At 45.2% G+C, this 25,448-nt stretch overlaps 1 protein-coding gene across 1 annotated transcript in view; it reads right to left on the reverse strand.

Moving 5' to 3' along the window:
* The window catches only part of TG (thyroglobulin), a 141,566-nt gene that overhangs the window by 110,286 nt on the left and 5,832 nt on the right, over positions 1-25,448 (reverse strand). The window contains exons 5-13 of the mRNA XM_087706664.1: positions 23,725-24,771; positions 18,602-19,186; positions 15,923-16,159; positions 13,153-13,290; positions 12,386-12,463; positions 8,067-8,179; positions 6,800-6,911; positions 1,810-2,010; positions 888-1,097 (exon numbers count right to left, since the gene is read on the reverse strand). Coding sequence (XP_087562790.1) covers positions 888-1,097; positions 1,810-2,010; positions 6,800-6,911; positions 8,067-8,179; positions 12,386-12,463; positions 13,153-13,290; positions 15,923-16,159; positions 18,602-19,186; positions 23,725-24,771 — 2,721 coding nt within the window. The remainder of the gene's footprint in view (positions 1-887; positions 1,098-1,809; positions 2,011-6,799; positions 6,912-8,066; positions 8,180-12,385; positions 12,464-13,152; positions 13,291-15,922; positions 16,160-18,601; positions 19,187-23,724; positions 24,772-25,448) is intronic.

A 25,448-nucleotide genomic window follows, 5' to 3' on the forward strand; every position in this document is an offset into this window, starting at 1 on the left:
GGAAGGAAGCTTGTAGGTCATCTAGTCCAATTCCTCCAAGCAGGAGACCCTACACCATTTCTGACAATTGTGCTGATAAATAAATAAAGGGAGACTAGTATAGACCTATTTCAAGCTATTTAGCTCTCATCAGCTAGCCATACGCTTACTGGGAACCTGGGCTGTATTACATATTAGGCAGTTATATTAGCCACTAAGCCACAGGCTCTCCTCCTTTATCAGCTAAGCCAGGGAAATAGGTATGTATTGTGTCACAACCCCTGGTATACCCAAATACAGCCTAGGTTCAATTCCCAGCCAGGGTATGGCTAGCTGATGAGAGCTGAATAGCTTGAAATAGATCTATACTAGCCTCCCTTTATTCATTTATCAGCACAAATGCAACACAAATGTAACTAAGGCAACATTAAAAAAATGGCTTTCTGCCTGGATGGCTCCCAGAGTGAGCCGATTTATTATCTAATCATTGGTAAAAAAAAATAATCCCAATTTAAAAAAATATTCTGTGTCTTCTTTATCTTTAATATTAACCTATCCCTGTTATCAACCCTATTAAGTTATTGATAACAGTTATTAACCTATCCTTGTCAACCCTGACTGCTCTTTAGAAGGCCAGATCCTGAAGAGGAAACTCAAATACCTTGGCTACCTTATGAGAAGGAAGGACTCACTGGAGAAGAGCCTAATGCTGGGACAGATGGAGGGCAAAAGAAGAAGGGGACGGCAGAGAATAAGGTGGCTGGATGGAGTCACCGAAGCAGTAGATGTGAGCTTAAATGGACTCCAGAGGACGGTAGAGAACAGGAAGGCCTGGAGGAATGTTGTCCATGGGGTCGTGATGGGTCAGACATGACTTCACAACTAACAACAATCCCTATTATACTCACTCTGACAGGCATGAGAATGAGGTGGGTTTGTGAGCCAGAGGAGATTCTGGGTATCACACTGAAGAAATTCTCCTTGAGAAAAGACATCTTGATAGCCCGGAGAACAAATCACTTGACATTGCTGAATCTTCAAGTTTGCAGTGGTGATGTTGCAAAAAACCCCACCGTGGGGCAGGTTAGAAGCACCATAAGACAGAGGGCACCGTGGGCCTGAAAGAACATGATGAGCAAAGGTCATTCCAAGAAATGGTCTTAGGTATCAAATCAGCTCTGGGAAGGAAACATTATATGTAGGTTATTGGTAGAAGAACAGAGGTGGGTTCCTACCAGTTTGCACCTATTCGGTAGAACCGGTTCGTCAAATCTACCGAACAGGTTAGAAGAGGTTCCACCAGTGGACCCGGAAAGCAGGCCACACCTACAGAAGAGGTTCCAAATTTTTTTTGAAACCCACCACTGACACACACAGAGAGACAGACTCACACACAGACAGACTTACACACAGACAGACTCACACAGAGAGAGAAAGAGAAAGAAAGGAAGAAATAAAGAAAAAAGAAAGAAAAAGTGAGAGAGATGAAAGAAAAAAAGGAAAAAGGGACAGAGAGACAAAAGGAAGGAAAGAGAGAGAGAGAATGAGAGAGAGAGAGGGAGGGAGAGACACATGGCCGGCAAGCCACTCCCACCAGGTCACATAGCCAGCAAGCCACTCCCACAGAGTAGGTTCGAAAAATTTTTGAAACCCACCACTGTAGAAGAAGTATTGGAAGTCCAGTTGCCTCCTGAAAAAAGCACCTTTGGTACAACCGTGACTCCGAAGACTGAGAATATCTACAGACAGATTTGTGCTTGTAGAAATCCTATCCTAACAAACTGCCATCTAAACATTAAGATCCCCCTTGGTTCTGGGCGGGTCGCTTACGTTCACAGGCAGGCCTCTGGCCTTTAACTCTCGTCCCGGGAGCCTCCTGGCCATCGTCAAAGACACACCAACAGCTTTCTTGGTCTTCACTGCACTGCGTTGGAGAGAAGACTTGACGGTTCTCGTCACATTCCGGGATGTAACCTCTACCGATTTCCCGCACCAGAGCCTTCGACTTCACCAGACTGCAGTAGCTGGGGCCTTCAAAAGAAGAATGAGATGGGGAAGGACAAGCATGGTCTGAAACAATAGCAATAGCGCTTGGACTTATATGCCGCTTCACAGTGCTTTTACAGCCCTTCCTAAGTTTACAGAGTCAGCCTCTTGCCCCCAACAATCTGGGTCCTCATTTTATCGACCTCGGAAAGATGGAAGGCTGAACTGGTCAGGATCGAACTGCTGGCAGTTGGCAGAGTTAGTCCGCAATACTGCATTCTAATCACAGGGAAGGAGGGAGGGAGGGAGGGAGGGAGGGAGGGAGGGAGGGAGGGAGGAAGGAAGGAAGGAAGGAAGGAAGGAAGGAAGGAAGGAAGGAAGGAAGGAAGGAAGGAAGGAAGGAAGGAAGGGCAATAACCCAGTGATGGGTTCCTACCGGTTCGGACTGGTTCGGCTGAATTGGTAGTAGTTTGGCAGCCTGGGTCGCTGGAACCATCAGTGACCCAGGCCTGCCACACCCCCGAGCCAGTTCTCACACACACACACACACACACACACACACACACACACACACACACAATTGCACATGCACCGAACCGGTTATAATGTAGCAACCCACCCCTGCAATAGCCATACCCCTTAGACTTATATATAGCTTCACAGTGCTTTCCAGCCCTTTCTAAGCCGTTTACAGAGTCAGCCTCTTGCCCGCCAACAATCTGGGTCCTCATTTTACCGACCTCAGAGGATTGAAGGCTGAGTCAACCTTGAGCTGGTCAGGATCGAACTGCTGGCAATCAGCAGAATTAGCCTGCAATACTGCCTTCTCACCACTGTGCCACCATTAATTGCAACCATTTTTTACCCACTGAAGTGTTATTCATTCAGGCCTGTAAGCAAGGAAGAACGAAGACTGCTTCATTCTTGCCTGATCCGTCTTCCTAGCCATCTTTTATATTACAGATGGTCCTCCTATTACGACCACAATTGAGCCCAATACTTCTGTTGTTAAGTAAGACATCTGCTAAGGCAGTTTTGCCCCATTTTATGACCTTCCTTCCCACAGCTGTTAAGCGAATCGCGGCAGCTGATGAGCTAGGAATCCAGTTGTTAAATGAATCTGACTTCTTCATTGACTTTGCTCGTGAGAAAGTCCCCAAGGGGAATCACATGACCCCCCCAGGACACAGCAACAGTCATAAATATGAACCAATCACAATGCATTTGAATTTTGATCACATGATCCTGGGGATGCTGCAAAGGTCGTAACTGTGAAAACCAGTTATAAGTCACATTTTTCACTGCCGCTGTAACTTTGATTGTCCACTAAAGGAACGGTTATAAGTTGAGCACTATCTGTGTTACAGTTGACTGCATAGTCTGCCAGATGTTTAGACTGGATTTGGCTTTTTTTTATCAATTTCATATATACATTCACAATTATATGATCTCATAACTGTTATTAATAATATGTATTTATAACAATTTTTCCCTACAGTTGACAATATACTTGAAGATTGCTTTCTTAACATCCCATAGATCCATCTTATCTTACAACGGTCCTACTTCTTCTTCCCTCCCTCCCTCTTTCCTTCCCTCATTTCTTCTCTCCTACTCTCCTTCCTTCCCTCCTTCCTTCCCTCCCTCCTTCCCCTTCCCTCCTTCTCTCCTTCCCTCCTTCCTTCCCTCCTTCCTTCCTTCCTTCCTTCCTTCCTTCCTTCCCACCTTTCTTTTCTCCTTCTCCCCTTCCTTTCCCCCTTCCTTTCCTCCTTCCTTCTCTCCTACATTCCCTTCTTCCTTCCCTCCTTTCTTCTCTCCTTCTCTCCTTCCTTCCCTCCTTCCTTCCCTCCTTGCTTCCCTCCCTCCTTCCCTCCCTCCTTCCTACCCCCCGTTCTTCTCTTTCTTCTCTCCTTCCTTCCTTCCTCCTCTCCTTTCCCTTCTCTCATTCCTCTTCCTCCCCTTTACCCTTCCCCTCTTCTTCCCATTCCTCCCCTCTTTCCTACTCTTACATTCCCTCCCATTCTTCCTCTGTGGATTTGGCATTTTTATCCACCGATCAAGTCCTTCCCAAGAAACTGGGAAAGGCAGATGTTGTTATCTGATAGTAGAAAAGCATCATCACGAGATGAAGGCCATTCCAAGTAAAACTGCCTTTTGCAATTGACTGAGGGTGAGGGGCCCTCTCTGAGCTTGCTAGTTTTCTTGCAGATGTTTCATTATCCAACTAGGCAACTATCGGTCTAGCATGGATGATGTTACCTAGTTTGGGTAATGAAACATCCGCAAGAAAACCAGCAGGGTCAGAGAGCATCAAGGACCCCTCATGTCACCCCTGAGCTACAAATATTCTTCTTTATGAGTGACTGATGGTGGGTTTGTCACTGCTGAAGGTGTTACTCCAGATGATTGAGGGCTTGATTACCATTGGTACAATCTTTGCTTTCTTTTGCCACAGTCTTTCTACTTCTCTTTCAGGGGTGAAATCCAGCAGGTTCTGACAGGTTCCGGAGAACCGGTAGCGGAAATTTTGAATAGTTTGGAGAACCAGCAAATGCCACCTCTGGATGGCCCCAGAGTGGGGTGGGAATGGAGATTTTGCAGTATCCTTCCCCCAGGAGTGGGGTGGAAATGGAGATTTTGCAGTATCCTTCCCCTGGAGTGGGGAGGAAATGGACATTTTGCAGTATCCTTCCCCTGGAGTGGGGAGGAAATGGACATTTTGCAGTATCCTTCCCCTGGAGCGGGGTGGGAATGGAGATTTTGCAGTATCCTTCCCCCAGGAGTGGGGTGGAAATGGAGATTTTGCAGTATCCTTCCCCTGGAGTGGGGAGGGAATGGGGATTTTGCAGTATCCTTCCCCTGGAGTGGGGTGGGAATGGACATTTTGCAGTATCCTTCCCCTGGAGCGGGGTGGGAATGGAGATTTTGCAGTATCCTTTCCCTGGAGTGGGGAAGGATGGGGATTTTGCAGTATCCTTCCCCTGGAGCGGGGAGGGAATGGAGATTTTGCAGTATCCTTCCCCTGGAGTGAGAATGGGGATTTTGCAGTATCCTTCCCCTGGAGTGGGGAGGGAATGGAGATTTTGCAGTATCCTTTCCCTGGAGTGGGGAAGGAATGGGGATTTTGCAGTATCCTTCCCCTGCCACACCACCAAACCACGCCCACCAAGCCACTCTATGCCCACCAAGCCACACCCAAAGAACCGGTGGTAAAAATAATTGAATTTCACCACTGTTCTATTTATATAACTTTGTACAGGTAATCCTCAACATACAACAGTTCATTTAGTGCTTGTTCAACACTACGATTGAAAAAAGTGACAATTTTTCACACTTACGATCATGGGTGCACCCCCAAGATCCAAATTCAAACGCTTGGCAACTGATTCAAATGTACGACAGTCACAGTGCCCCAGGGTCATGTGATCACCTTTTGGGACCTTCTGACAATGGGAAAGCCAGATTCACTTAACAACCATGAGGCTAACTTAACAACTGCAGTCATTCACTTAACAATTGTGGCAAGAAAGGTCGTAAAATGGGGCAAAACTCACCTAACAAATTCCTCACTTAGCCACAGAAATGTTGGGCTTAATTGTGGTCTTAAGTCGAGGACTACCTGTATTTTGTGATATATTTTTTCTCCAGTTCTTTCTGTTCTGTTCTGTTGTCTTCAGAAAAGGCAACATCCACTATCCAGGTTTGGTCTTTTATTAGTATTTTTAACTGGCTATTATTGTATTTCCTTGTTTTCGTTGTTGTGAGCCGTCCAAAGTCATAGGCAGTCAGGCAGCATAAAAATTAGATTAATGTACAAACAAATATTTCCTGTGGTCACACCTATGTAGTAAAATCTGATATTTTCTTCCCCTGAGGAAAGTCTTTTCTTATTCCTTTTTTATTGCCATTTAAAAATACAGCTTCAATCAGTTTAATAGGAACAAAAGTTTTCCACTGGTGAAAGCTGAGAACACGGCAAGAGAATTCCTGTAGAGTCAAGCCAAAATTCCAACAAGAATATTTTGGAAAGTATTTGCACACTCAGCCCTTCTTTAGATATTTTTTTGGGGGGTGGGATCATGCAGGAACTATGTTATCTTAGGAAAACAGGTAATTCCTATCTGACTTTTCACGCTATTATTGAGACTCTAGAAAGAATGCAGAGAAGAGCAACAAAGATGATTAGGGGACCGGAGGCTAAAACAGGGCCATTTTGGGGGCATTTTGGGCCATTTTCTTGGGCCAAAAACAGCCCAAAATTACCCCCAAAACAGGCATGTGCACGCTGAGTTTCTGGCGCTCTGGCAAATGCGCCCGCACAGATGCACAGCCATGCGCGCGCATTCCAGTTTGGGCACGGTGCCAAAAAGGTTTGCCATCACTGGGTTAAGGCACCAGGCTAAAAAGGAGGAGGCCCTGAGTTCAAGTCCCACCTTAGCCATGAAATCCAGCTGGGTTGATGCGGGAAGACAGGAGAAGGAAGCTGGATATGTTTGCAGCCCTGAGTTATGTTTGTGAAAATATTAAAAGGTGTGATAGACAGACAGAAAGACAGACAGATTTATATGCTGTATATACAGTACTGTAACATATACATATGTTCACCACTTAGGAACATTGAAATGTAATTTTTAATGATATTTTCCTAATTGCTGATTACTTGGTAACCGGAAAATGGCATTCTCTTGTCACTAACATTATTGCTGCTACACGAACACTCCATTCTTGTCACCAAATCATCTCCTTCACTTTAGAAAAAGGGATTAGCTAAACTTCTGCAGATTCCCTAAATAGGAATCAACAGTTAAATTAGATAGCAATCGGTGGCACTTACAAGGAATCTCGCCGTTAGAATCAATTTCTCTCTCTTGCATTACTTCTCCCGACACTGGGTTGACACACCAGGCCTGTGAATCTGATTTCTGAAAATTCGCATACTCTCCATTCTAAAGTAGGATGGAGGTGAGAAAAGCATATAAATTATAGATAGATAAGAAAAGCTCTCAAAGACATCTAAAATCCCCAAAAGTCACTCTAGGCATTAGGGAATGCATCTGTAATGGCTCCTCTCCTAACTTGAGAAAGTAAAGACCCTTGAAACGGATTATTTCAAAAGGAACCTTTAATCTGGCAGGATGGAAACCATTAGAAGCAAAGCAGCATCTGAAAACCTTTAGGCCATGCAAATGGGATTAAGCTGATAATGACCCCTCCCCTTTGTCCGAATGCAGATTCTGACCAATACACAAGTGTGAAGATGCTTCCTTAACTCTTCTGCCCTGGGAGTCAATAAAGCAGACATTCCCATGGCTATCTCTATTTAGACATCAAAGTTATATATCCCACATGGCTACCAAAAACATCCCTCCAGAGATGTTGGGACCTTCAGCCTCCCGGTGACAGGAAACCAGTTGTAAAGTTGTAAAACTCAGTTGTTTCAGATGTAGCTAATGATTTAACTCTGAGGCTCCCCTCCTCCCAATTGAACGGCAGTATCACTTTTAGGGATCTGACAGCACCAATCATCCTGTTTCCTGTAGATTTAGGAATTACAGAATCTAGCATGTCCTCATGCAAAGCGACATAATTGGATGGGAGAGGGAGAAAGAGTCATATTCCTTCTGGAATTATGTAATATTTTCCTTCTGTAAGGCTGGAATTAGCCACATTTCTCCCTGAAAGGAAAGGTTCCCCCTATCTAGTCTCTAGGAGGCTGTGTTCATCTCCCTGTCCTACTCAAGGGAGCCAGCAGACACCTTCATGATCATGGTTCGGCATGACTACATCCTGAGGCCCACAGAATGCCGTTACCTTTCCACAAAGTGGTACCTATTTATCTGCTTGCATTTGCGTGTTTTCGAACTGCTAGGTGGGCAGGAGCAGAAGCAAGGGATGGGATGGGAGCTCACTCCATCATGCAGTACTCTGCCTCGATCTGCCAGCCTTCTGGTCGATACGCCCAGCATTTTAACCGCTAGGCCACCATGCCCCCTTTCTCCCCCCCCCCCCCGAAAACAAAATACAAATATCCCAACCTTCAAAAAGGAAAAGTGTCATAACGTAATCATCAAAATACAATTTTTCAGCTTTATACAACTTGCCTCCTGACAGGACGGAGTAAAGAGAGCCGCTGAAGTTGCGTTCTGCGTCAGTCCATTCATTCTCCAGCTGGCAATCTGGGCATTCACTTGGGAACGTTGACATGACGTCTGACCTGCATTCAGATCATTTTTTTTTCCAGAGTAATACGTATTCCAGCTAGCAAACAAGTCTGCCGACCCACTTATTCCTCCTTCACCCCCGGTTAATTAAAGACAGTTGCAGAAACTGAGGGAACCAGATTTTTGAAACCACCAAGTGTTCACTCCAGCCAAAGACATTAGTAGTTAAGACACAGCTGAAGAAATCCATCCCCGGAATCACTTCATCAATCCAAATAACTAAGCCTAGGACAGAATTCAATACTACAATACAATACAATAGCAGAGTTGGAAGGGACCTTGGAGGTCTTCTAGTCCAACCCCCTGCCTAGGCAGGAAACCCTATACCAGTGGTAGTCAACCTGGTTCCTAGCGCCCACTAGTGGGCGTTCCAGCTTTCATGGTGGGCGGTAGGGGTTTGCTGTAACTCTGCTTTATAAATTTTCTAAAGTAAAGTTACTTCCCTACTTTATAAATCACCATTACTGTGGAACCGGTGGGCGATTATAAAATTTTACTACTAACATTTTTTTTTTTTACTTTTATTAAACATTTATAGGCCGCCCTTTTTCCTGAGGGGACTCAGGGCGGCTTACAATAATAGGGGAGGGGAGTGCAGGACAAAACACAAAAAGAAAGTATGAGTAAAAATAATTAGCGGTAAAACACAACATTCACTCAACATTCGGGAGGGGCGAAGTAAAGTCTTATCCCCATGCCTGACGGGATAGCCAGATCTTGAGGGCTGTGCGGAAGGCCTGGACGGTGGTGAGGGTGCGGATCTCCACGGGGAGATTGTTCCATAGCGTCGGAGCTGCAACTGAGAAGGCTCTCCTCCGCGTAGTCGCCAGTCGGCACTGACTGGCGGATGGAATTCGGAGGAGGCCTACTCTATGCGATCTGATGGGACGAAGGGAGGTAATTGGCAGAAGGCGGTCTCTCACAGAGATACAAAAGTGGGCGGTAGGTATAAAAAGGTTGACTACCCCTGCCCTATACCATTTCAGACAAATGGCTATCCAACATCTTCTTAAAGACTTCCAGTGTTGGGGCATTCACAACTTCTGGAGGCAAGCTGTTCCACTGATTAATTGTTCTAACTGTCAGGACATTTCTCCTCAGTGCTAAGTTGCTTCTCTCCTTGATTAGTTTCCACCCATTGCTTCTTGTTCTACCCTCAGGTGCCTCGGAGAATAGTTTGACTCCCTCTTCTTTGCGTCCTTCTCCAAGGACACCTATAAAAATTTCTCACACCAGACTGAGGAACAAAATATAAGTGTTCTTAGATCTAAGGAGTAAGATCATCAAGTAAGGAGTGTCAACCAGGGGTGAAGTCCACGTACCTTTCCGCGCATGTGCAGAGCATCAAAAACGGACGTGATGACGTCTGAGCGGGTGGGAGGAGCCTGCTACTGAGAGCGCTATTGAGGTAAGCGAACAGCGAGGGGGGGGAATTCACTGTGCCACGCAATTTAGATTACTGTATATACTCAAGTATAAGCCTAGTTTTTCAGCCCACTTTTTGAGCTGAAAAAAGCCGCCTCGGCTTATACTCGAGTCAGTGAAAAATTTGCCCGAAATGGAGGAGAAAAAGGGGCGGGGCCATGCCGCTGGGTGACGCTCGTGAATGGCCCAGCGCCCCTGAGTTTCCCCTCCCTCTGTGTCAGTTTGCCGCGCAGCGTGCACCGCACCATCCCCCCTCCTCACGTTCTAATGTAATGCAGGGCTATCTTACGATTCCCCTTCCTCCCCCTCCTGCCGCTCTGCAATGATGTCCCACCTCCTCCTTGTTATGGCAAGCAGCCACATAGCGATGTCCCACCTCCTCTGGTACAGCGATCCAATGATAGGAATCACTGTGCCGTGTGTCATAGGAGGCGGGACATCATCATCACAGCGGGACATCAGCATCATGAGGTGAGTGAAGTATTTCATTGAATACACCGGTATTGTGTGATAATAATTTGTTATGCAGAGCAAATTTTTACAATGGCTACTGTATATTTAATGGGCACAGGCAGGCTGTATATGTTATTCAATGGGCAATGGCATTATTGGTATCTATTTTTATTTTTGAAATTTATCGGTAGCTGCTGCATTTCCCACCCTAGGCTTATACTCGAGTCAATAACTTTTCCAGTTTTTGTGGTGAAATTAGGTGCCTCGGCTTATATTCGGGTCGGCCTATACTCGAGTATATACGGTAGCTAGAAAGCAGGAAATCTGATGATTCTGGCTAATATAAACTCTGCATCACAGCTGATCATCAGAAAAACCAGTTCGCCCAAACCAGTAGCAATTTTTTTACTAGCAGTGCAGGCGAACCAGAAGCATTTTTACTACCAATTCGGGCTAACTGGTCTGAACTGGTAGCATTTCACCCCTGGGGTCAACCTATTCTCCAAAGCACCTGGAGACAGGACAGGAAACAATGGATGGAAATTAATCAAGAGAGAACCAACCTAGAACCAAGGAGAAATTCCCTAACAATAAGAACAATTAATCAAAGGAAAAACCTGCCTCCAGAAGTTGTGAATGCTCCATCACTGGAAGTTTTTAAGAAGAGGTTGGATAACCATTTATCTGAAATGGTCTAAGGTTTCCTGCCTAAGCACGGGGTTGGACTAGAAGACCTCCAAGGTCCCTTCCTATTCTGCTATTCTGTTAAATACAGGTAGTCCTCAATTACAACTATCTACACTGAATTTTTATTTTGGCACTAGACTTTGCGGTACTCAAATCCAGAGCCCATTAGGATAGGGGCAGGTTATCAATATATCTATTTTATTTTTTCCTGGAAATATATTTTCCTGAATAGGAAGTTATTTATGATGTTCTAAGTAGAATTAATGTACACATGAGTTAAGAAGTCAAACTCAACCAAAAGAAATGTTAGCTTAACCCCATATGTCATCTCTAATATAGAAATCTCCATGTATGGCATAAAAGAATTTCATCTTAGATCCAAGATGTTAAGGGAATAAAACACAAAGGAATAAACAAGGGATTTATAAATGCCATGAAAGCTATAGTATATAACACTGAAATTAAAAGATAAAGAAGAGTCGGAATATTATGAAATTTGGAACAATTGGTACAAATGGCTGCAAAACAAGAATAAAATTAATTAAGCCAAAAAACTATATATAAATATATATAGAACTGTGTATAAAGGTGTGTAAATATAGAAGCGAAATATTATATACATGTACAGGTATGATGACATAACAATGTTGATGTAATGACTGTAAGGTGTTGTAGAAGGGAAAAATAATTTTAAAAATCTGCAAAAAAAAAGAAAGCTATAGTTTTCCAATCCATCTTTAATTAATTGTGAACAATGATATACATTGTTTTAAAAGATGAAAGCTGTCACTAAACTCAGCCAAAAATTAATATCAATAGCCACAATCCAAATATAATAAATCACCAATCGGCAAATCAGTATTATTCGTAATGCTAAAAATCTGTTGTGATTTAGACTTCTTGTATTTTCACTCATCTGTATTCCTAAAGAATCTATGTTACAGATGTTGTATGAGATTATTTAAACAAATAAGATCTTTTCAATATTTCTGTAATAGCCATATCATTCCAACTGACTGAAGCAACGTCCTATCTCCATTCCAAGCAAAGCCGAGCTTCGGTACTCTAAAATGATTACCGTAATATTTTTTATTAAAGAGTTGGACATCTCAACCAGAATTGACACTCCTACAATTTTATATTGAGGTTAGTTGCGAAGTGGTGTCTGACCCATCGCAACTCCAAGGACAACATTCCTCCAGGCCTTCCTGTCCTCTACCATCCTCTGGAGTCCATTTAAGCTCAGTGACTCCATCCAGCCACCTCATTATCTATCGTCCCCTTCTTCTTTTGCCCTCAATCCTTCCCAGCATGAGGCTCTTCTCCAGTGAGTCCTTCCTTCTCATTAGGTGGCCAAAGTCTTTGAGTTTCCCCTTCAGGATCTGGCCTTCTAAAGAGCAGTCAGGTTTGATCTCCTCTAGGACTGACCGCTTTGATCGCCTTGCAGTCCAAGGGACTTGCAGGAATCTTCTCCAGCACATAGTTCAAAGGCCTCCATTCTTTGGTGCTCAGTCTTTCTTATGGACCAACTTTCACAGCCATACTTTCACAATTTTAAAAACTTACGCTATTCCCCTGCTTATCTGTATTGCTTGTTTAGGAGAAACAGCCCAACTTTGATGAATAAGACTTACACTGCAGCAGTTGTGTTGAGCGTGTCACTAAGGAATCTGAAACATAACGTCCCATCTCATCTACACACCAGCAGTGACCTGAGACAAAGAGCAAAAATATGCATTTTGGAACCACTTCACATCGCAAAGAGTTGCTCCTTACAATACATAGTAATAGTACTTAGACTTATATACTGCTTCACAGTGCTTCACAGCCCTCTCTAAGCCCTCTCTAAGCAGTTTACAGAGTCAGCATCTTGCCCCCAAGAAGACCATCTTGCATGGGTCCTCATGAGGAGGAAAAAGGAGAATGAATGTAAGGGGGAGGAGAAGAAGAGGAAAAATAAGAACAGAAGGAGGAAGACAAGGAGGAAGGAAAGAGGTAGACAAGGAGGAGGGAGGAGAAGGAAAAAAGAGGAGGAAGGCAAGGAGGAGGAAGAAGAGGAGGAGAAAGGAGGAGGAAGAGGAAGGAGGAAGAGGAAAGAAGAGGAAGAAAAGCAGGGAAGGAGGTAGAGGAAAACAAGGAGGTAGAAGGAGAAGGAGAGGAAGAGGAAGAGGAAGAAGAATGGGAGAAGAAGAGGAAGAAGAGAAAAGAGGAGGAAGAGAGGAAGAGGTGGGAGGAAGAAGGAGAAGGAGAGGATGAGTAAGGGGAAATAGAGGAAGAGGAAGAGGAGGAGGAAGGAGGAGGAGAGGAAGAGGAACATTACTGTATGTAATTGCTAGTATCTACAGCCATGGAAAGACCATCAATGTTTACTCAGGCAAATATCTTCCTAAATATCTCTCACCTGTGCTCTCATAGCACTGGATGGCCTCCCAGTTCCCTTGTCCATCACACTGGGGGATATAAGGTTGAAATGCCAAGCGCCGAGCCTCCCCAGGAGAGTCCATGGATGCAAGGAGACTCTTCCGATAAAATTGCAATGCTACAACAAAACAAACCTGGCTTAAGCAACGAAGGCAACCACAAAGATGTAGAATAGACTAGAAAGCATGGAACTCTTCTGCTACTGATTCATAAGTAGCTATTATGTGGAGCATTCAAAAGTAAGATCTGATATATAAAAAAAGAGGCAGAAGGGCGCCTCTTCTTCTTCTCCCTGCTCATCATTATTAACATCTCCAAGCCTCCTTCTCTCTCTATTTCTACAATTGATGCAATCCTGCTTTGTCCCTAGACCTCATGTGGCTTTCTCCCTACCTATAGCATCTTTTCCCCCAGGAAGAGAATATGAAAAAAGAACCACACTTGAACCTCCACTCTGTATGTTTCCTGAAGGCAGGGGTGGGATTGAAAACTTTTAGCAACTGGTTCTCTGCCCGGTTGCTGGGTGGGCATGACCATGGGGGCGTGGCTTAGTCAGCTTCTTGCACCAGGAGGGGGGCCTTTTCGCCCTCCTCAGGCTCTGAAGGCCTTCCTCAAGTCTCCGGGAGGGTGAAAATGGCCTTCCCCCATTCCTCCAGCCCTCTGGAGGCTGGAAATGGGCCCCTTTCCAGACTTCCTGTACTTCTGGTTGGCCCATTTTTCGCCCTCCCAGGGCCTCCATGCAGACCCTGCACTTACCTCCAAAATGGGCCACATGGAGAATCCTGGGAGGGGAGGGGTAGGTTGGGCGTGGCCAGCCAGTCCTTGCAAGTACCGGTTCTGTGTCCTTGCAACTACCAGTTTGGTCCTTGCTACTACAGGTTCGGTATCCTTGCAACTATCGGTTTGGCAACTACCTAACCCCACGCATGTGCCCCCCGCACACATCTCACCCCCCTGCATGCATGAGCGCCCCCCATACGCACCCCCTCTCCCCCACATGCACATGCATATGTGCATGCGTGGCAGACACCTGAAGACCAGTTGGCCAGCAGGAGGCGCATGTGCATGCACAGCAGAGCTGAACTGGGGCGACGGCTGTGTGCCACCTCTGTCTTGCGTGCCATAGGTTTGCCATTGCAGGTATAGGTTCCCCTGCTTGAGCAGGGGGCTGTACTAGAAGTCCTCCGAGGCCCCTTCCAGCTCATTCATTCTATTCTATCTCTGGTTACTGGAGAGGAGCATTTTTTCAAATTGAGCAGCTCTTAAGGTATGTGCACTTCAGCTCCCATAATTACCCAGCCATCATTAAGTCTACACATCTTAGAGGTGTTAAGGTTGAGAAACAATGCCATACACTAACATGGTTCTCCTCCCATAATATCTATTAAGAGAACCAAACGAAGCTGTCCAAGGGGCTGTCAAGAAAGTGAAGACGGTGGCCACAATCGTGGGATCAATACCCAGGTCTTCAGTCATGTAGTTTTGATCACCATTGTGACTTTGGATACTCTTCCTGTAGACACCTGTTGGAAGGAATGTCCATCTGGGTTCAGTTCCAAGTGTGGGAAAAGACACTGGAAACGTTGGAGACTGCTTGAAAAGATGGTTTTGCGCTCTACATGGGGCTACCCTTGAAAAGCGTTCGGAGACTGCAACTAGTCCAGAACGCAGCCGTGCGAGCAATATTGGGTGTACCTAGGTACACCCATGTTACACCTATCCTCCGCGAGCTGCTACCCATTGATCTCCGGACGCAATTCAAGGTGTTGGTCATTACCTTTAAAGCCCTACATGGCTTAGGACCAGCATACCTGCGAGACCGCCTACTGCCACACTCCTCCCAACGGCCGGTAAGATCCCACAGGGTGGGCCTCCTTCAGATGCCATCAGCCAGACAATGTCGGCTGGCGGCTCCCCGGAGGAGAGCCTTCTCTGTGGCTGCCCCGACCCTTTGGAATGAACTACCCTTAGAAATCCGGACCTCGCCCACTCTCATGGCCTTCAGAAAAGCTGTCAAGACCTGGCTTTTCCGGCAGGCCTGGGGGTGTTGACCTCATTGTTGAGGTCCACCTCGACTGAAATGAATGTATTTGTGTTGTTTTTAACTTGTCTTATCTTATTTTTATTTTTTTTCATTTCCTTTCTTTCCCCTTCTGTAAGCTGCCTGGAGTCCTTTGGGATTGCGCAGCCTACAAATAAAATCAAACTTACAAACTTACTTTTAATGGTGGACAGGATCACATGCCTTGAAGATGTTGGGTGAAGGAGAAAAAAAGGGCAGAGATGCTGAGAGTTTTATGCCCTCTCTGGGCTTTTGAAGTTGAGCTTGTATTCTGATTGGTTGTCAGACTCCCACAGGGCCATGCAAGAGCAACTCTGTAGGCTGTCCTGAGTCCCAAGCTTGGTTGACTCTTACTGGGTGATGATGTAATGAAAGGGCTTTGGGATTCCTATTATGGCTCTGCCTGAAGGAAGTCGATCTTTGTTAGGACCAATAGACTGGCTCAGTCCTTAATGGCCCATTAACAAAGTGGGGGGCGGGTGAGTTTCTGCCTCCTTTTTAGGGGAAATATTCTGTCCTTTTAATATTTCCTAAAATATTTCATTTTTCTAGCAGAGGGGTGGGTGCTAACTTCCTACACACTCTCGCATATTCTGCAATGCTAATTCTTCCTTCAGTAATTGAAAGTATACCTGACCACCGTTTGACGGTCCTTTAAAAAATAATCATTTTTTTAAAATTAACTTACTGGATTGTGCAGCCAACTGGATGGCATAATCGTTATCTGCCAACAGAATTTCTGCAAAAGAGCTCTCCAGCTGAGAAAAATTACTCCAAAGCTCTCGGCCTCTTAACATGGACACTTGGCTCATCAAGAAGCTTTGTCCGAAAGGAAAATGAGAGCTGTTTGACTCCTGAATAAGTTGTTCCACCTTGTTAACAAATTCCACAGCTTCTTGCTTTGCAGCTTCACACGTTCCAAGACCTGCAAGAAGACAAAAGGTTTGCTCAGAGTAGGATGAATTTGTATAAAGGGGAGAAAGAGGAGGAGGAGATGGCAAGGGAGAAGGGGAAATGGAAGAGGGAGGAGGAGGAGGAGGAGGAGGAGGAGGAGGAGGAGGAGGAGGAGGCGGCAAGGAGAAGAGGAAAAGGAAATGGAATGGGAAAAGGAAGAGGATGTGGCAAGGGAGAAGGAGAAAGAGAAGAGGAAAGGGAAGGCAAGGGAGAAGAGAAAGAGGAAAGAGGAGGAGGAGGTGGTGGCAAGGGAGAAGGGGAAATGGAAGAGGAAAGAGGAGGAGGAGGAGAAGGCAAGGAGAAGAGAAAAGGAACAGGAAAAGGAAGAGGATATGGCAAGGGAGAAGGAGAAAGAGAAGAGGAAGGGGAAGACAAAGGAGAAGAGAAAGAGGAGGAGGAGGTGGTGGCACGGGAGAAGGGGAAATAGAAGAGGAAGGAGGAGGAGGAGGCAAGGAGAAGAGGAAAAGGAATGGGAAAAGGAAGATGATGTGGCAAGGGAGAAGGAGAAAGAGAAGAGGAAGGTGAAGACAAGGGAGAAGAGAAAGAGGAAAGAGGAGGGAGTGGCAAGGAAGAAGAAGAAAGAGAAAGAGGAAAGAGGAGGAGGAGGAGGCAAGGAGAAGAGAAAGAGGAGAAGGTGGTGGCAAGGGAGAAGGGGGAAATGGAAGAGGAAAGAGAAGGGGAAGGGGAAGGGAGAAGGGGAAGGATTCAAATAAAATAAGATGAATTTGATTTTTACTTTGCCTGCATATTAATTGTGGGCAACAAAGACATAATTTTTGCCTTCTCCCAACTTTGGACAGTCATTTGTCTGAAATGGTATAGGGCCCCCTGCTTGGTGGTGGGGTGGACATGAGGACCTCTAGGGTTCCTTCCAACTCTTATTCTATTGTGTTATTCTTTCTATGATTCTATCAAGCCCCAAGAAATTCCAGAATAGAATAGGACCGTGATGGCGAACCTATGGCACGCATGCCACTGGTGGCACGCGGAGCCATTTCTGAGGGCATGCAAGGCGTTGCCCTATCAGCTCTAGCACGCATGCGTGCACTGGCCAGCTGATTTTCGGCCTTGATTTTTGGCCAATTTTCGGGCATGGACTACCGGTTTGCCCTCTGGAGGGAGAAAAATGGCCCAACGGGTAACCCAAAAGTCTGTTCCCGAACTTTTCATTTGCATGGTGGGCCGTTTTTGCCTTCCCCAGGCTCCTAGAAAGCCTCGGGAGCCTGGGGAGGATGAAAAACGAACCTACCAGGCCCACCGGAAGTCAGAAAACGGGCCATTTCCAGCTTCCGGAAGGCCTTCAGGGGACAGAGGAGGCTGTTTTCGCCCTCCCCAGGCTCCAATAAAAGCCGTGTGCACATGCACGGGGCAGTGGGGGGTGTCACACGTGCATACACAGGGCACGGCGCAAGAGTCATTAAATTATGGGGTGGGCATTGTGGCAGGTTCGCCATCACTGGTATAGGATTTCCTGCCATGGGCAGAGGGTTGACTAGGAGACCTCTAAGGTCCCTTCCAACCCTATTGTTCTATGTTCTAATGTTTTATCACAGGAAGATCTGGTGAGTGGCCCAAGCAGGGGTGGGTTCCTGCCAGTTCTAACCTCTTCTATAGAAGAGGTTCCACAAATCTACCGTGATGTTTAGAACTGGTTCCAGCTCCCTCCTTCCGCCGCTCCGGACTACGCTTGCCCCGCCCACTGCTCACTGATTGGCTGGCTCACCAATCACCCCGCCTGCCTCTAAGAGTCCCATCTAAACCTTAAAGCCTTAAAGCTGTCAAGTTTGAACATCCCTGGGTTTTTTTTTCTAAAGGGTTAGGGGTGCAAGGGTCTTGTAACTTGACAGCTTTAAGACTTGCACACTTCAATGCCAGAGTTTCTGAGCCAACATGACTGGAGGAGGAATTCTGGGAGTTGAAGTCCACAAGTCTTAAAGCTGTCAAGTTTGAACACCCCTGGGTTTTTTTTCTAAAGGGTTAGGGGTGCAAGGGTCTTGCAGCCTGACAGCTTTAAGACTTGCACACTTCAATGCCAGAGTTCCTGAGCCAACATGACTGGAGGAGGAATTCTGGGAGTTGAAGTCCACAGGTCTTAAAGCTGTCAAGTTTGAACACCCCTGGGGTTTTTTTTCTAAAGGGTTAGGGGTGCAAGGGTCTTGTAACTTGACAGCTTTAAGACTTGCGTGCTTCAAATGCCAGAGTTTCTGAGCCAACATTTTGGTTGCTAAGCAAGAGCGTTGTTAAGTGAGTTTCACCACATTTTACAAGTTGGTCATGCCCACCCAGTCACCTGACTGCCAAGCCACTCACACTTGGTCATATTACGGGCAAGCAACTCCCACAATGCAGGCCACACCTACAGAAGAAGTTCTAAAAAAGTTTTGAAACCCACCACTGGGCTCAAGTTACTTACAAGTCGGAACTTGGTTTACGCTGCCTTGACTTCCTTGCGGGCGTCCCTTTTCATCCACACACCAACAGTTGCGAAGATCAAAATGTCCCAAGGGGATACTAAAATCACTGTAGGATCCTGGATAATAGTTCAGGCGACCTTGAAGAAGCTGCCAGAAGGTGAACGGGTCGAATAAAAGATTCTCAGATGACTGCGATGGGTTGCCCTCCAGCAGCTCTCGGGGAACAGCTTCAAAAGATGAATATCTGGAGAATTCTGGGAAAATATTCTGGTGGCCCGCTGCGTAGAGAACCTTGATGAAATCTCCAAAGCTTTGCTGAGATCTTGCCTTGTAGTCTAGGAGTACGTTAGCCAACTCAGCTATTGTAAGCCGATTGTTGTTATTGTTCTGAGTGTTCCATCTTTGGTACCATTCAAAGGCTTGTTCAGGTGGACCATTGCATTGGACTGGCCTCCATTGACCATCCAGACCACACTGAGGTATATAAACGCTGGACAGTTGCGTCAGAGAAGTGGGACTCAATAGAAACTGCTTGGCGGATCTTAGAAACGCTTGACCAGCTGCGAGATGGCAGTCACTTGGACCTAAGAAAGAACCAACTTGATAAACACGACGTCCGTAGAACAGGTGTTTTAAGATTTTCACCCGAGCCCAAGAATAGCTGAAATGGTTTAGGTTTAGGTTTCGTTTTATTTATATGCCGCCCTATTCCCAGCGGGACTCAGGGCAGCGCACAAACCCAAGGAGGGAAAGGGAAACACAAAAACTACAAATACAAGGCATTTAAAAACAACCAACAGCCACACGAATCGAGAGGGGAGGGGAACTCATCGACCCCAGGCCTGCCGACACAGCCAGGTTTTAATGGCTTTTCGGAAGGCCTGGAGAGAGGTGAGGGTCCGAATCTCTGTGGGGAGTTCGTTCCAAAGGGCCGGAGCTGCCACAGAGAAGGCCCTCCCCCGGGTAGTAGCCAGATGGCATTGGCTGGTAGACAGAACCCGGAGGAGGCCTAATCTGTGTGATATAATGGGTCTTTGGGAGGTAATTGGCAGCAGGCGGTCTCTCAAGTACCCAGGTCCAATACCATGAAGGGCTTTATAAGTGACGACTAGCACCTTGAAGCGTATCCGGAGACCAATCGGTAACCAGTGCAGCTCGCGGAGGATAGGTGTAACGTGGGTGTACCGAGGTGCACCCACAATCGCTCGCGCGGCTGCATTCTGGACGAGTTGTAGTCTCCGAATACTCTTCAAAGGCTGCCCCATGTAGAGCGCATTGCAGTAGTAATGGCCGACTTTGATTCATTTTAATTAATCTAATCAAATCAGGTTTCATTACAGTCAGAGACCAGGACAAATAAAAACACCCAATTAATATCCAGTTGAAAATCCTAGAATAAAATAATAAGTAATGGATAAAATCTATATTAAAATCACAATTTAGCATCCTGTCTGTCAGTATCAAGCCGCCCGGAGTCCTCCGGGATTGGGCGGCCTATAAATTTAATAAACAGTAAACAATAAACAGCCTCCCTCAGCAACCAAGAAAGAAATCACTTAACTCCATTTTGCAGAATTAAGAGTACTTTTACTGGTTATGAGTAGATAGCAGCTAAGCAAAGCAAGATCTGAGGCAAAAGCGCGCGTAATCATAGATATCAATATGTGACTCAACTCCCTCCCCCTGGTAATCCAAGGTGGCGCAGTGGTTAAATGCAGCACTGCAGGCTACTGCTAGATCAGCAGGTCAGCGGTTCAAATCTCACCGGCTCAGGGTTGACTCAGCCTTCCATCCTTCCGAGGTGGGTAAAATGAGGACCCAGATTGTTGGGGGCAATATGCTGACTCTCTGTAAACCGCTTAGAGAGGCCTGAAAGGCCTATGAAGCGGTATATAAGTCTACTGCTATTGCTATTGCTATCCAATCCCATCCCATAGTCCAATCCGCACATCCCTCAGGTGTCACGTGGGTTCCATCTTCAAAAAGCATCCTCAGGTTGGTATGCCGGACAGTTGGCCTTGGCGGGCAAATTCACTATCTGCAGCATGCGCAGTAGATGGTGAGAACAAAACTCCCTTTTTTACAATCCCTCCTGTACTTAAGACTTCCCCTCCCAAATACCATGCCTCCCCCTCCTCCCCGTTTCAAGGACAGCCTAAAGCAAGTAGCGAAGTAGAGACTGACAGTCGCCTAATTGTACTATAATAGCAATCCATAAATTGTGAGGCCTATAGTCATTAAATACTAAAATGCAAAACAAAATAGTAATGCAAAAAGGTTTGGTAACAGCAGTTGTGTAAAATGGCTAAAGTGGATTAATCACATGTTTCCAACGAATCCGCAGTGCAGACTCTAGCCACCTGAGCTGTAATCACAATTTGTTTGTCCTTAAAACAGGACTGTGAAAATATCTACAGGCCTCTCACATCTTGGGCATAAATTGTTTCAAGGACAATGCACACCAGAACAACTAGACACAAGGACAGTAGCCATCACTCTGCTAAACAACTAAGTCATACAACACTATCAAACTATTTACTAAGATCATATTACTATTCTTTTTCTCATCCTTCCTATTACCTATCTCATTTTCCACACCTGACTACAGTATAACTTCTAGCTTGTATCTTTGCAATTTATATTGTTTTATTTTGTTTCCTAGTATGATTTATGTTGATTGCTTATTTAGTATCCTATGACTATCAATGAAGGTTGCATCTTATGATTCATGATGAATTTACGAAGACTATATTCATGATTTATCACTTTTATGTACACTGAGCTTATGCACCGAAGACGAATTCCTTGTGTGTCCAAACACACTTGGCCAATAAAGAATTCTATGCTATGCTACGCTACTCTACTCTACTCTACTCTACTCTACGCTACGCTACTCTACGCTACTCTACTCTACTCTACTCTACCCTACCCTACGCTACGCTACTCTACTCTACGCTACGCTACTCTACTCTACGCTACTCTACTCTACTCTACTCTACTCTACTCTACTCTACTCTATTCTATTCTATTCTATTCTACTCTATTCTACTCTATTCTATTCAGCAACCACTGGAGATAAGCAGTGTCAGAAGAGCCAGGATACCTGTAGATTATTGGGAATATATGTGTTTTTAAAAAATATCTTTATAGAAAGAGCATCAAAGGTGTTTATTCATTTTGATTATTTCATTAATTGCTCAGCTAAATTTATTCCATTTTAAATCCTCACTTAAAAGATAAACCTGGTCAATTAAACTTAAAAAAAAATGACCGTGTTTATATTAAATGCAATTATACAAATTATGTCTTGGGACAGCGAAGGGGATTAACAAGCAAGTCCTGGAAGAGCTCACAACAGTCATGTCACCACCGGAAGGCAAAAGTCACAAAATTGGGTCTCATTTATTTTGGCCACGTCATGTGGAGGAATTCTATGGAGAAAGCAATTATGCTTGGAGGAGCTATCGGAAAAAGGGAACCAGGCCTCCAAAGAACACGATGGCTGGACACCATCAAAGATGACACCAGCCAGAGCATGGAACAACTCAAAGAAGTAGTTATGAAACACAAGGCATAAGGCATTATACAATTATAAACGGCACAATTGTAGAAGCTTTTCCTTTTTCTCAAACCCGCATGAAAATAGTTCCTATTTATGACAGTTGCGGTGTCCTGGGGTGATAGGATCACCTTTGGAGACCTTCTGACATGCAAAGTCAATAATTAAGTCCGATTCACTTAACAACCATTGTTAGGAATATAATTATAATGGTTGGGTTGGAAATATATAAATCATGTAACAATGTTGTATCCGTTTCTTTAAATCATACTGTAAAATGTGATTGGGTGCTGTTTTCCTCAATCGGCCATCAGGGGGAGCCAGAATGCCTGTTAGCTCTCTCTCTGTTTGTTAGATGCTAGGCTGATCTGATCTGAGTGCCGTGAGCTATTGTAAGTTTTGCAGCTGATAGCAAACTTTGATTACTGGACTGATTATATGTTACTGGACTATGTTATTTGGATTATCCCTTAACTGAAAGACATTGATGACTGACTGTCTTATCCGTGTATGATTGGATTGTTTGATGGACTCTGATACCTCTATTTCCACGAAAGTAAAAGCCTATTTAAACTGCAGTGCCTCTGTATGCTGGTTTGTGTGTTCTCCAACACAACTCTCACAACGCTTTGCTGAACGTACTCGCTCTCCCAACAGGGAGTTTACCTAACAACCATGTTATTAACTTAATATAAAAGAGCCCTGATGGCACAGCGGTTAAAACACAGCATTGCAGGCTAATTCTGCCCACAGCCTAGAGTTTAATTTTGATGGGCTCAAGATTGACTCACAACCTTCCAATCCTTCCGAGGTTGGTAAAATGAGGACCCAGATTGTTGGGGCAATAGGCTGACATTGTAAATCACCCAGAGAGAGCTGTAAAACATTGTAGGGTAGTATAGAAAATGAGCTTATGGTTTTCGGTGCGCACATGCACACCGTCCAGCAAGTTCTCCGTTTTAGTGCCATCCATGCGCACGCACCAATCAGATGGCCAGCATGCATGCTCGCCCTGTAAAACAAGACCAGCTCTTCCAGTTTCTGGTGCTGCCATATGCACAAAGGCTAGCTGATCCTCACGTGCGCATGTGCGTCAGAAACCCGGAAGATGGAAAGTTGGAGGGGGGCGGAAGAAAGAGGTGTATGGAGAGTGGAAGAGGTATATTGGGTTTCTATTTTGGGGGGTATTGTTGACAAGAGGAATTGCTGTGATTATTATTTAATGTTGTATGGCCCTGGCTATGCACAGTATATATGTGACTGTATGAAAATGGAAAATGGAAAATAAAAACATTACACTGTCAAAAAAAAAGAAACCCGGAAGAGGAATGGGCAATGCCACACATGCCTGACAACACGGCTCTGCGTGCCACTTTGGGCACGCATGCCACAGGTTCGTCATCATCACGGGTCTAGAGAGAGCAAACTTCTACGAAGTTCTTCCATGACTAGCTTCACATTCTAAGCTCTGTGTAGTCGTATCATCAGCATCACTCAACATTAGGAGCATCTCACAAACACACCCACCCACCCAAATAATGCATGTGAACATGTGAAACTTACATTGTATGGGGTCTCCAGAATTGGTACGTATCCCTGGGACAGGTGTGCCTTCTGAATTGACGCAGAAACAGTTTTTCCCATGGCACTGGACTGGCAGGAATGTCCCTTCTTTGGTACATGAAGGAACGAACATCTGAGATCCTGCAGGCTGGTCTCTAATTAAGAGTTGCAGACTGGCCCTTTGCTTTTCACACGTTGTAGGGCACCGCGGTTTTGTCCCTCGTACTTTGGATCCAGGGATTTCTTTCCCCCTTAAATCTACGCACCAACACTCCCCTCTCTTACACTGGATCTCCTTGTAGTTCCCATCTTCCGTGCAGTCTGGCACGAAGGCATCGTTGTCCTCTTCCGTGCAGTCTCTTGCTTTCAACAGAATCTTCACCACGTCGCCTAAATCTTTGGTGACACTTTCTGGGACAGAAATCACATGCTGCAGAAAAGTGAAAAACTCGGGGGCCTCAAGAAGAGAAGCAAGGAATTTGACGGCATTCTGGTTGTCCTCTAAATTAACCGTACGTCCAAAGCCGTCAACAAGAGATTGGCTCAGGTTGAACTTCTCCTGGGAGCTTCCCTGCAACAGTTGATCAGCCAGTTCACTGAATCCGCTTCTCATCCCAACCTGCTGGAAATACTTGTCCAAATTAAATTTGCTGTTGGGGCCAAAAGCTCCTGTCAGGTTAAATTGGGCCAGGTTCTTCAAGAACATCCCACCAAAAAGGTTTTCTTGGAATCGCTTTGGGTTGTTGGTGAACCGTAGAGCAACTTGAGCAAGTTCTCGGGAAGGAAACATCCCACCAACCGCTTCGCCGAGGAGCGTTTCGTATGTGAAGAGCTGAGCGGCGCTGTTACCCCCTGAGATGGAAGATGGCTCCGTGGAGCCCACCAAAAAGTCTCTGAATAGAAAGGGACAAAATCTTGAGGAGCCAACAATCTTCCGTGGCTCTTGAGGAGCAGAAAATAAATTGTTATGACTGAAATGTCCAACGGGGCCATAGAAAAGCCTGGAGAGAGATACTAGTCTCTCCGAGACACAGGTGGGCTCCTTGTCTAGACAAAGGAAAGGATAACAGGAGGTTAATTATTATGAAGAACAGAAGAAGATGCCAAGCACCAGGCCCATACGATCATCTGTGATGGACATGTGTGAAAACAAAGAATTATTGGATAAGAATACATAGATGGTTAGAAAAGAAAATGTTAAAACTGCATTTAGATTATAAGCCAGACGTATTTTTGTTAGGTATAGTACCTGAAAAATATAATAAGGGGAATTTGTGTTTAATATTGCATGTTTTGACGACTGCAAGAATGTAAAATGTGATTGGGTGCTGTTTTCCTCAATCGGCCATCAGGGGAAGAAGTTTTATTGTAGGAGAAAAGCAGGCAGAGGTGGGGCGGAGTTAAATGAGTCATCAGTCTAGAATCATTACAGTCCCACAAATGGTCTAAGTCAGGTGTGGAATTCAGTAGAATTTGGACTGGTTTGGGTGAACCGAATGCTAATTTTACAGTAGTTGCCAGGACTGGCTGGCCCTGCCCACCCTGCCCCACCCCTCCCAGGAGTCTACATGTGGGACTGTAATGATTCTAGACTGATGACCCATTTAACTCCGCCCCACCTCTGTCTGCTTTTCTCCTACAATGAAACTTCTTTCAGTTGATGCAGCCCAGCACCTAATATTTAAAGTAAATTACTTGTGATCAAGGAGGTGATGATCCATTAA

This window comes from Thamnophis sirtalis, unplaced genomic scaffold (genome assembly GCF_051295495.1).
Source record: "Thamnophis sirtalis isolate CommonGarterSnake01/CBP01778 unplaced genomic scaffold, rThaSir2_p1.2 scaffold_2, whole genome shotgun sequence".
In the NCBI taxonomy this organism is placed as follows: domain Eukaryota; kingdom Metazoa; phylum Chordata; class Lepidosauria; order Squamata; family Natricidae; genus Thamnophis; species Thamnophis sirtalis.